Source organism: Notamacropus eugenii, chromosome 2 (assembly GCF_028372415.1).
Source record: "Notamacropus eugenii isolate mMacEug1 chromosome 2, mMacEug1.pri_v2, whole genome shotgun sequence".
Lineage (NCBI taxonomy): Eukaryota > Metazoa > Chordata > Mammalia > Diprotodontia > Macropodidae > Notamacropus > Notamacropus eugenii.
Window position 1 is genome coordinate 370,164,166 of NC_092873.1, and position 12,890 is coordinate 370,177,055.

General features: G+C 41.7%; 1 protein-coding gene across 1 annotated transcript; it reads right to left on the bottom strand.

Annotated features, from left to right (window-relative positions):
* Nucleotides 1-341: 341 nt before the first annotated feature.
* Nucleotides 342-4,488, bottom strand: MRPS23 (mitochondrial ribosomal protein S23). Its single transcript, XM_072646798.1, has 5 exons — nt 4,216-4,488; nt 2,762-2,932; nt 1,399-1,476; nt 1,046-1,172; nt 342-657 (listed from the first exon to the last, which is right to left on the bottom strand). The coding sequence occupies exons 1-5, from the start codon at nt 4,257-4,259 to the stop codon at nt 634-636; spliced, it is 444 nt and encodes a 147-aa protein (XP_072502899.1). The 5' UTR covers nt 4,260-4,488; the 3' UTR covers nt 342-633.
* Nucleotides 4,489-12,890: the final 8,402 nt, after the last annotated feature.

Consider the following 12,890-nt stretch of genomic DNA (forward strand, 5'->3'; position numbering starts at 1 on the left):
TAGAAAGCAGGTCAACCTGGTCTTCCACAAAGAAGGCAGATAGCTTTATAGCAACAAATATAGCAGGCATCATTTGAGAAGAGTGACAAATCTGTCATGGGAACACACTGAATCCATGTGAACAATCAATTGATAGATTATGAAATGAGGGAAAAACAGCAAACAGCAAAATTCATCCTATCTACAAACTAACACTGAAATCCAATCAAGCATGTCTGAAAAAAGAATCCACTTAAAAATACTGTGTGAGTCCATATATGAGGATTTTATCAGACTATTGACAGTTTCAGACTGAATTTGTTTTATAGTTAAGCAGAACTACAAAATAAAAATTCATAAAATTGCTTGCTGGGTTATGGGCTTTAATGAAAACCCCAAAAGAGGGGTGAATATACAAAATTCAAGTGTAAATACTTGTAAGTTAAGAAATATTTTCCCAGTTCAACCATGAGAAAACAATTCAATACTGATCTACTATGTATGGTTGTAAAGAGATCAGGCATTGATATATAAAAGTATAATTCAATGGTGAAGAAACAGATTTTTCAGCTTCTCTTCAGAGAACTCCAAAGGCTGGTCATCTGGGGCTAGGTCACTTTTCCTCCAATATAGTTCTGATCTGCAGTTCTTGTTTCATGTTTCTGACTTCCCTAAATGCTAAAAAGACAGATTACCAACACCAGACATGAGTATGTCACAGATATTGACATTTTTGACCACATTAATGGATTTATTTTATCTATATTAATTAATGGAGTTGCCTTAAATACACAGACAACACATCAAAGCTTTGATATTTCAGGCCAAACCCACTAAAATGAATACCATTACATTCCAACCCCAGGTAATGACCCATATCTTTCAAGCAATATTCAAAATAACAATACTCCAATACATCCTTTGGCATTCACTGTAATAGGATTTGACCTGTAGTTTAAAAGTGAAACTAGGGATAGAGAAAAAAAGAGAAAGGTGGAGAAGAGGTCTAGATGTTCTTTGATTTCTCTGACAGTAGACTGACCCAAGATCAGTATGGGATACTTACAATCGCCCCTTCTCCTCTTCGTCGTAAAATTATGCCTTCTGCCAACAAAGCCTTTCCTGTTTCCACAAAGAGCGTATCTTCATTTGTTTCTCCCTTTTTCTGTAGCTCAATATACTTCTCCACAAATCTGAAAGTCCAAGCAGTCCCCTCTCAGATAGGAACCTTTTCAGTTTTTCTGTCCCAGGAAATTACACTTTCTTTGCTCAGCTACTAAAGAACACCAAGCATACTTATTAAACATCCCAATACTAAACATCCCAACCTCTTCTCCTCTTAAATGAAACTCATAACCTTATCACACAGCCAAACGACTTATTATTAAATGTGAACTGATACACATACAAATCTCTTACCTCTGGCAGGAAGATTTAAAATTTGGGTTGAAAAGATCGAAAATTTTGGGACCAGATCCATAAACTGAATAGAATTTCCTAGAGAATAAAAATTAGTGTTATCTCCCCAATCAGAAATCAATGTCAATGACTGATACATAAGGAGGAGTAATCAATCAACCTTTGAGAAGTATATAACAATACAAAATAGCCCAACACACACTGCTGTCAGTTCCTACGGACAGCAAAAGAAACACATTTCAAGTTATACTCTCCTGGCGTTCAGTTACATGACAAAGCATTTTAAAAATGTAAAGGCACTACATACTTGTAAGGTATTATGATGTTAGTATTATTAACAATAATATTCAGTAAAAATCAAGAGCTAAAAGGGACAATCTGCAATACTCCACTAAAATGTCTTTTGCTCCTTTGTGTTCCACAAAATCAACAGGCAAAAATCCCTTAATGTATAATGAGCCATAGAGACTTTTAGTTAAAACTGCTTCCCCTCCAGTGCCTAGCAGTGTTTGGCACACAATAGCTGGTTAAAAGGTATGTGTTTTATATTATTGTATTAAAAAATTAGTGGAATGGAACCCAGCAGAATGCTGAAGAGCCAACTATTTAAAACCCCAAATAATAAAACTGAATTTCTTGAGTTCCTTTCTATGATGTTCTCAAAGTAGGGATAGAATATCTCTGTCCTTCTGACTCGCAGAAATGAAGACAGATGAGATTATATATAGAACTCATCAGTGGAAGAAATATGACATATAAAATCAAAGTATAATGGTTTATAAGTCATTGTCTCCTAGACCAAAATAACAAGGAGTATAAATGAGGTGTCCTGCAATGTTTCACTGAGGCAAAACCTCAGGTATTAAGCTGCCAATTAAATATTCCTTACCTATTGAGCTATGATTAAGAGAAGTGAATGTGATCACAGTAAAAGTCTCTAAATCACTGTTCCAGAAACTGTTTCAGGCAGTTGCTGATAGCTCCCCAACTGGATAAAAGACAAAGTAAATTCAGTCCTATGTGTCCGCTCAATGGTCATATGGTCCTTTTTGGGGAAGGATGGAATGAAAGGTTCTGCACATGTCTTGGCATTTCAGTGAGAACTGCGTTAAAGGGAGATATACCTCATTTAATTCTTTGTCAGCGACTGGATTCTAGACCCTCTTTTCAATGGCTTCTGTATTTCTTATACAGAAATTGATCTCCTTGACTGAGACTAGATTAGAAAATTTCTATCTCAATTCCCTTTCAAGCTCCAGTTCCTAGCTACAATTTCTTGAATGGTTTCATGGAGTATTAACTTAATTTCCCCCTGCTAGGCTCTGCCACCTCCTTTCCCTGGGTGAGCAGTGCAATCACTCACGCTCTAATCCGATCTTCCTGGTACAGGACCTCAGGTACCAGATCCTTGGCTTTGCCATAGCGCTGGCGGGGCCTCCGAAACACTGGTTCCCTCAATGGTGGAAAGGCCTCATATACATCATACCACAGGGGCTTCTCCTTTATCACCCCAGCCCGCATCAGGTTCCGAGTCCTTGAGAGAAAGAATGAACCAGCTTACCCAAAAGTGAGTTTTTGCAAAAGACCCCAGGGGCTGCTCTTTGTCACAAGCAATAGTCCCAAACGCTGAGGAGCCATGGGTGGGGGAACTTATCCCTCTACCTCCCTATATGGTAAGAAGTACAGGAAACATCTCCCAGGATCACAGGATTTAGAAAGGAACTTTCTAAGATTCAATCAACAAGAGATCAATCAACAACCCTTTATTAAGCATTAGCTGTAACTGTTTCTCTTTTACCCAGGAGGAACCCTGAAGGTCTTCTCCCAGTTTGATTTTTTTTTTTTTGATTAAAGGGGCCGTCCCTTGAGCAACTTCTTACAGAAACCTATTCATTGAATGGGTGCATCTCATTCAAAGAAACAATGCTATAAGACCTTAGCCTGAAAGGACCAGGGTCTCCCATTGCACCCTGGACCATCTCCAGTCGTCCTGATGAATATCAGGCCACTAGACCCAGATGGCTCAGGAGAAGAAAGTGAGGCTGGTGACCCTGCCCAGCTCTCTCTCCCTCAAATCAAAGTCAACTGCAAGTCATGTCATCATCTTGATGTCATGATCCTCTTAGAGAATGAAGGACAAACACAACCAACAACCACAACAAGCTGAGGATACAAAGAAAGGAGGAAACAGTTCTGCCCTCAAGAGCTCACGGACGAATCACGGAGGTCACCTAGCCTAAGGGTTCTTAACTTAGGGGCCGCGGAGAGATCTCAAAGTCTCTGTGCACTGGGGTGGGAAAAAATTACGTCTTTGTGTTCACCAGCCTGTAACCGGAATGTAACAATTCCTTTCAGGGACCTTTGAAAAAGTTATTGTGGGAAAGGATCCACAGGCTTCGAGCGAGTCCAGCACACACACGCGCGCACACACACACACACACACACGCTTTACAGAAAAGTAAACTGAGGCAGAGGGCCGAAGTGACTTGACCAATGTCAAAGAGGTGTTAAGCGACCCAGACAACATCTGGCGCCAAGTCTTCTCATTCTTTCCACGGTGCCATAAAGCCTCTCGACCACTCGATCATTTTACAGGTGGGGAAACTGAGGCGCAGGGAGACGAAACTTGCTCAAGGTCACGTGCTAGCCGGTGAGTCCCCCGGCTACAAGAGAAGGAGCGCTGCCCTCCCACGAGGGTTTCCGCCGGGACTCCGGCCCAGGAAGCCCCAGGGGGTGTGTCCCCCCACCCCAGCTCCCCGTGGAGACCCCACACCCCGCCCCCGCAGACTGAGCCCCGTGCGCTCTCCGCGCACACACCGGGTGAAGATCGTGCCGATGGTCTCCAGCCGGCTTCCCGCCATGACGACCCCTCTAAGAGACACCCTTAACTAGCTCCTGCCGCCACCCTCACGAGAGCAGCTCGGCTGAAGCTGAGAACCGGAAACGGAAACAGAGGCGGGAGGGTCAAGAGGGTGCAGAGGATCTGCGCGCGCCAATCCCAGCTTCGGCCTCCACGCGTCGCTAGGGAGGGGGCGGGGCGGCCCCGAGCACGCAGTGGGGGGGGGGGGGGGGACGTTGCCAAGCAAAAGCAGAAGATGGCCGAGTCCACCAGAGAAACGGGGAGGGGGAGGGGAAGGCGAGGAGAAGGGGCGGGGAAGGGGCGGGGAGGGGGCGGGGCGGGGGGGGGGGTTCGTTCCCGCTCAGGCAGAAGTCCTCCAATCCCAGAATCAACAAAGGCTAGGGCCAGGCAGGAGTAATGAAACCGCGCCGAGTGGGACGCTTAGGATGTAGAATGTCGGCGCCGGACGAGAGAACGACCTAAGCCGAGCCGTCTCATTTTATATGTAGGGACTAGGCAAAATCTCCAAGACTTCGTTCCCCAGAAAGCCCATGAAGCATTCTCAGTGGGAGAAACCGCTTGGACTCCATTTCCCAGGAGGCCATAGAGTGAGCGGCCAAAGATTCTGATTGGTGTAAAGGCTTCTGGGAGGCGGGAGATTTGAAAAGCCCGGGCTGCGCTGATTGGAGAATTACTAAAGCACCTTAGAGTGCAGGAATTCAGTGGGAAAGACCTCTAGGACTGGGTGCTGGGGCAAGTGAGCAGAACCAGTTTCATAGGATCACCAGTGTAGACCTGGAATGCATCTCAGACGCTTTTTAGCCTATCCCCCTCATTTAATGGGTGAGGAAACTGAGTCCCTAGCTTTGGTCACGTGATTCTCCCAAGGGTCAGCCATAAATGACAGGTGGAATCGGAGAGTTGGCCTCTTCCACCTGCCGCCTGTGTGACCTTGGGCAAGTCACGCTCCCGGGGCTTTGGTTTGATCCCTTGCAACTCGAAACCCGGGGCCCCACGATACCGTGCCTGCGCTCCGAAACTGAGAGGGGTGAGGTTAGGACCAGTGCTTTCTCTTCCTCGCAGAGGTGGGCAATCCTGCGTATTCAGTGTCAGGGTTGAAGCTGAATGATGGACGGCAAGGTCTGGGAAAAGTGGTGCAGGCCGAGGAAGAAATGGGATAAAACTAAGAAATTCAAGTTTCACTATCACGAGGGCACCTTCCTGTTGAAAGAGGTCGGAACTGTGAAATTGAGGATTGTGCCCAAACTGGAAGAAGACAGTTGGTTCTACCCAAGCTCAAGCACTCCAGGAGGATTTTGGACACGTGGACCCATTGAAAGTTCTGGAGCTGGTTCACAATAAAGTTTAATAGCCTAAGCTGGCAGAGGAGGTATATAAGAAATGTGAAACCTGTTCTCTGCGTTCAAAGGAAAGAGCTCTTTATTTGACTCTATTACACAATAAGTTATATTAGTGTTCTGTGAATCAGCATGAAAGACTTATTTAATTTAGTTTCCTTCTAGGTGATAGTCAAGTGTTCATATCTAAAATTTCTGTTTCTGAAGATTTATCTTCTTTCAGCTTCTGGTTTTCCCATCAGGGGTAGGGAAAGCATATTGAGTATCTCCTAGGCTACTACCCCATCCCTCATTTGCAGATGTCCTGTGCCAAGCCAACTAGGGAGCATTTTATTTTGAAAAAAATGACAAAGCCACAAACCTCAGGGCAGAGACTTTTCCGTACTCTTTCTCTACCACTCCCTCCAAACCCACTTGGGACACTAGCCTCATTGAAAAAAATCGAGCTGTCAGTATTTTCCCTGCAATGCCTCACAGGTATGCAAATAACCCCACCCACATCGCCAGACAGTGCCTTTGAGTCACAGAGTGTTAGGAGAAGACTAATTCATTTTTTTAAAAATTGGTTAAAGTTTAATTTTCCTCAACTTTGAAGATTTATGGTTCAGTGATAAAGCTGGTATGTATGTGTCTATTCAAGTTGTTTTGTGACATTTGTGATTCATGTATTTTCTACCCCTATTAGAAGGTACACACCAGTTTCCAAATCATGTGACCTCCAAGATGCCACACTAGACATTTTCTCCAGTCTTCACTAAATCTCAAAAACAGGGAGTGGGGGTGGAAGGAAGAAATATGTGTCAGAGGTAAAACAATTACACAGAATCCATAGGACAAGAAAGCAAAAAGCCCAGCAAAGTAAAAGCCTTATGAATTAATACTGGAGAATTCTAATCCTTCAAGTACTCATGTAAGGAATAATACAAGAAAATTGTTCAGATCTTCTGAATACAGAAAATAAAGCATCAACTGAAAAAATCTATAGAGCTCCTTCAGGAGAAAAAAAACCAACAAGAAACTCTTCTTTAAACTACAACACAGTGGTTAAATTTACCAAATCCAAGATAAACAACAAATTTCATAAGCAGCTAGGAGAAAAACCTTCAGATATAAAGAAAAGGAAATTTTCATAATGCAAAACTACTCTGTGTCCTTTGAAAATTGCAGAAAGGAATACAATAATATGTTTTGAAACTCAAAGAAGCTCAAGAGACAACCCAGAATGATATGGCCAGCAACCTGAACACAATCATCAATGAAAGAAAGGATGATAAGAAAAAGAAAAATAGTATAGTGATTTGGGATATTGCTGCAAAAAAAAATTAATTTGATTTCAAATGCATTCATTTCTCCTTTCTTTAACAAGCTACCAAGTTGAGAAGAATGTGGGAAGAAATTATCAGGTTTCTGATGCTAGAGATGCTAGTAGGCAGAAGTTGACAACTTCAGTCCAAAAAAAATTTTTTTAAGAAGTCCAGGCAGCAGAAAATATTCTTTGAATTTGGCGCCAACAGATATATACATACAAAATGTATAAACATTTCTAATTATAAAGTAGTTGCTGATTTACATCCTTGCAACCAAGAATGAAATTCAGCATAAGATTATAATATAAATGTTTGTGACTTTGTGTATTAGTATGTGAGTATATCTGTGGTACAATTCTGTTATTGTGAATTTGGCACACATTATAATGGTAGGGAAATTAGACCTTTATATGATTCTGATGAGCTTTTTAAGCAGTTTGTAACTTAAATTTATATCAGTAGCATACTGCATGTATACTGAATTTCATGGGTCTGTTTTTCTCTATGGTGGGTGTGGGTATATTCCACCATAGACTATTAAGTTAGAAATCCAACCATTGAATAATTTGGGCACATATAATATACCCAGAATTCATTAGTGGCACTACTCCTCTGCCTCTCTCATAGAACCAGGAATGGCAGAGGGGTAAGAATAGGGTCATCTCTATCACCTTCCCTCTCTTTCTTGTTGCCCTCGTTCTCTCTCTCTCTCTCTCTCACTCTCTCTCTCTCTCTCTCTCTCTCTCTCTCTCTCTGTCTCTCCCCCCCCTCCCTCCCTCTCCTTCTCTCCCTCCCTCCCTCTCCTTCTCTCCCTCTCTCCCTCTCCTTCCCTCCCTCCTTCCCTCTCTTTCTCCCCCCCTCTCTCTCTCCCTCTCCCTCTCCATCCCTCCCTCTCTCTCTCTCTGTCTCTCTCTCTCTCTTTCTCTGTCTCTCTCTCTCTCTACTGTGTATTTATCTTCTCATCGTGTCTCTGGTGTGCATAAGCTGCTATTAGAAGTTCCGAAAGTTAAGTTCCTTCTGTAAAGTAGTTATCTCCTTAGGCTAATTCCCATTCAGATGAAAAATTATTTACATACTTGTGTTGAGCTAAAAATTATCCAATAATATCTTAGAACTGGAAAAGATGCTAGAAGTCATTTTGACCAGCTCCTTCATTTACAGATAAGGAAACTGAGACCCAGAGAGTAATTTGCCCATGGTCACATAGACAGGAAGAGAAAGAGGCAGGATTCAAACCCAGATTCTCTGACTCCAAAACCCAAAGTTCTACTGCACCATGCTACCTCCTATATTTCTTTGAAGATAGCCCTTAGCACTTCTTTCAAGTCTAACATTAAGGAACCACTATTTAGCCCAAGGAACTGGGCCACTGTGCTGACTCTTCTCTAAGAGAGTCATCTGCTGTATACCTATGTGCACAATTCAGACCAAATTCAATCCTAAGAGAGCCTTGCATCTAATAAGTGGTGGACTAGATCCCCTTTTCTAACACTCCTTAAAAGTGCTGGCTTTTTAAAGACTCCTTAAAGCACCCCCCTCCACCCCTGCCCCTCAGATATAAATTATTTAGAATTTAGGTTTGGGCTTTCATCTATGGTCTTCCCAAAAGGAAAGAGTAAAGTGGTGCTTAATGTACAACACAAATAAGATATGGGATAGGTATTCTTGCAATACAAAAGAAATACTAAACATAAAACACTAACAGTGCACATTGACACAACAATTAAAAAGGTGTTTCAGGTAACAGCTTCTGACTATGTTACAATCCACTGAGAGGCTGATACTTAAGCCTCATGCTAACATAAACCATTGTTCAAAACTGCTGACCAGGCATTTTGTATTTCACCTTCACTCTGCACTGTTCAAACAACTGACTTTACTTGTCATCTCTGACTTACTCAGATGTTGAATCACCAAGTCCCTGAGGTCTTCAGAAGGTTTTTTAGAGAGCTACAGGCATATACACACTGGCGTAGCCTCTGTAGATCAATCTAAGGTTTATAAAGCACTTTTATTTTTATTTTTTAAATAATCCTGTGAGGGAGATAATCAATATGTTATACTTAGATTGTATTTGGAGCACTGGATTTTGAGTTAGGGACCTGACTTCAAGTCCCAATTCCCTATATGATCCTGAACAAATTATTCACTCCTCTTAGGTTCCAGTTTCTTCATCTTGAAAATGGTGAAAGGAAGTTGGAGTAGGAGGGTAACAAAGGACGCTTTTATCTTTATATCTGTGGTCCTATAAGAAATTATTCCAGCACAAATTTAACCATCTGCATAATTAATTTTTTAATTCTGTATACTTGCTAAAGTTACATTCCTGTTTTCAAAGAAAGACCTCTGAGAATATAAGTTCTTGAGCACAATCTGCCAAGACTTCCTATTGCCAAAGCAAAAAGAGCCCAAGTTCATAAAATTCTTCAAATGTGTTTAAGATAAGTATACATTCATGTGTTTTCCTGAATAGCTCAGAAAATTTTTTAAAGTCTTTTTGAGTTTCCAGATATTGTCATAATTATCGGTTTGTGTAAAATTGACTCAGCTTACTGTTTTTGTCAGCATACTGATATTGTATTTGCCTATGTAAACGGAGAAAGAGCTAAGAAGGCTAGATTTAGAATGTTTGAGTTAAAATCTTAAAATTGGAAAGAGCAGTCCTATGATTGGAAGCTTTGATTTGTGTACCTGAGGGTATCCTAGGTTTTGAAAGCATTATCTTTGTGCCAAGTAGAGTAGAAGAATTTATAATAATGGCTTTAAGATAACTCACCATAACCACTCCTTGTGATGTTGGCTTTTTTTTTCTCAGTTTATTTAACATGTTTTGGGTAGTTCTAGGAACTATTCAGATGGAAATCTGGGATAGTCATTTTTCTAAAAGCCTCGGCCTTGACCTAAAGTAACATTCAGGTTCCCTAACTTTCTTTCCGTCCTTGGTTAGCTTTTGCAGGTTGGTAATTGATCGTCTCTTAAAATATATACCCTCCTGGACATAATTCTTCAATGACAATTGGACAAGGACAAGAGCCCTTGTGGTTAAAACTGACTTTTTGTACAGTTAAGAAAGAAGTTCTAAATAGCAGAGTTTAAATTCTAGAACAATAAACTTGCAGGAACTCCAGTTTCCAAGATAACAGTTTCTGCTTTAAGAGCATATCAAAAAAAGAGCAGCAGGAGAGAGAACCTGAGTCTTGCAGTCTGTGTAAATGAATGTAACACCCCAGCAGATGTCACTGTGGAGGGCAGTTTGAATGAACATCACTTTTCACTCTCCTCCAATGGAAATGGGCAGAATTAATCATGCTTATCTCCAACCCCCACCCCAGACTTGGGGCAAGGGTCCAAGTTCTACTTGACTTCCTTTCTCTGCAACCTAGAAGGCTTAAAAATACAAATTGTAAGTAAAATTCATAAAATGTTCTGAGCCCCCAGGTAACCTATTGATTGACAAGCCAGAAAGTCAGCCCCTCAACCCACTGAATTTGTACTAAACAGTTATCCACAGGCTTTCCCTCTCAGGGCAAAAACACCTACTCAGTACACAGCTATAATTCTCTTATCTTTATCAAGTAAGTAATTTTTTTAAAATGCAAGTAATTTGTAAGCAAAATTGTAACAGCAGGAAAACACTTGGTAATGAATCGTATCTTCCATTGAATGCAGCAGTAAGACATAAGGGAGAAGCAGAAAGGGCTTCAAAATCAGTGTTGTTCCAACTTACTCACTCTGCGCTGGACTCCCTTAATAAGCTGGACCAAGGTGGGGGAAAGGGAGGCTCTAACTATAAACAAGGCTTAGAATAGCCTCTTCAAAATCATCTTTTAGCTGCTCTCTCTCTCTCTCTCTCTCTCTCTCTCTCTCTCTCTCTCTCTCTCTCTCTTTCTCTCTCTCTCTCTCCATCTGTCACTCCATCTCCTCTATTCTCTCTCCTCTTTTTTTATCCCATTCTCTCCTCACCTCTTTCTCCTCTCCTCTTCTCTCCTTTCCTCCCCTCTCCTCCTCTTTCCTCTTCTTCTCTCTTTTTTCTCTCTCTCTGTGTCTCTCTGTCTCTCTCTCTCCCCCCTCCAACTCCTTCTCCAATTCTATCCCTGACTTCCTCTCTAGAAAAATTTGTAAATTTTCATCATAATTTTAAAAACTCCACTCTCCAATTCTGATACCCCAATAAATAGTTCTGTGTCTTCCCCAAGTAGGAAGAAATACAACTTATTGACTTAAGGACACCCCGCAAGGCAACTCAAGCCATGTCAGAATGACTACTATAAATGTATGCATACAGATCTAGCTTTGAAATATAGATATAGACAGTAAAGATACCTGAACAACCATAAAAATAGGGGGAGGGGGAATTGATTAATCATAATGGTTTCCAGAGTAGTCAGATCATACCAAGCCAAAAAATACCCTATTGACAATAGAAAAGTACAGTAGTTTGAGGAAAATGCTTGCCTGGATAGTGCTGAATCTAGAGGCTGTCCAGCTGTGGAGGCTCCCAAGGGAACAGAGGCCACCTAGAGAGTGTGACTCATTGAGCTAGAAACAAGACCATCTATCCATGGAGTCAAGACCAAGCCTTCAGGCCAGTCTGAGAATACTGAAGGTGCAGAACTGAGAGTCACTGCAAAAATGTCATGACTCTCCGACCAGGGACCAGGCTAACCCAGAGGTAATGGGTAAACATCTGTTGCTGGATGATGCCCACCAGCGGAGTGTATGTGATATGTACTTTTTGAATTAAAATTTTTATTGATATCTTTTGTTTTGATATAGCTCCAGTTCCCATTATATACCTCCTGTAGTGTGGTTCCTTGTAACAATGAATAAGAAAGCAAAACTAACCCACACATCTACTGAGTTCATTACGTACAGTATCTCACACCCATCGTCCCCATCCCTGAAAGAAGTGGAGGGAGGTGCCTCTTCATATCTCTTCTTTGGGGGCATTTGTGATTGTTCTTTAATCACTGTAATTGGACTATATTGTATATCACTTTCCTAGTTCTTTTCATTTCTCTCTGCATCATTTCAGGTAAGTCTTCCCTTTCTCTTTAGTCATCATCTAACGATAACTTTCTCTTTAGTCATCATCTAACGATAACAACCACTTTCACTTCAGGGCTGGAGGTGCTGGAGCTTTCACCTTTTCTCTCTTCACAATCAAGGATTCCATGCATGCATATGGACCACATTCAGTCCTGGGGGGTTCGGGCCCTCAGAGGAGTGGGGTCAGGCTCTTTTGTCTAATTGGCTCTATCTCTCTACATTCCTAATCCACCCTGTGGGGAAATTACTTAAAGCTTAGATTTGGTTCTTATGTAGACTCTCCCAAAAAGTGGGAGGAGAAGAGTACCCAGTGTATGATATAGAATTACGTATAGGAGAGCAATTCATTTGCTTTACATAAAAGAAATGCTAAATACACACAAGTGTGCATTGACAGAAAATTTAAACCAACCATAGCAGCAACACAAATAGTGTTACACTTTTCCAGGGTGTTGAGATTTAAACTTCAGAACATGGAGCAGTTTGCAAGACTGCTGAATAAGCATTTTACATTTCACCTCTTCTCCATGGCGTCCCAAGAATTCCCTCTAGGTCCAGGTGTTCTGGCAAGCCCAGCCAGGGTTAGGGCTCATCCTTCTGCTGGTGGTTATTCTCTCTGATGCAGAAACTCCTCTTGCTGCCAGTCAGCTCTGAGGCAGCCACATTTTACTTATCATCACTCAAGGTTCAGCTCAGATCCATTAGATTGTGAGTTTCTTAAAGGCAAAAACCGTCTTTTACCTCCTTTTGTATCTGAAGTGTTTAGCACAATGCCTTGGCTCAAAGTAATTACTTAATAGATGTTTATTGATTGATTGAAGTCCTTTGGAAGTGCTCACTCTCTATCTCTTTCTCCCCCTCCCTCCCTCCCCCCTCTCTCACTCCCCTCCTCCTCCTCTCTCTCTTCCCCTTTTTCTCCTTCTTCCTTCTCCCCCTTTC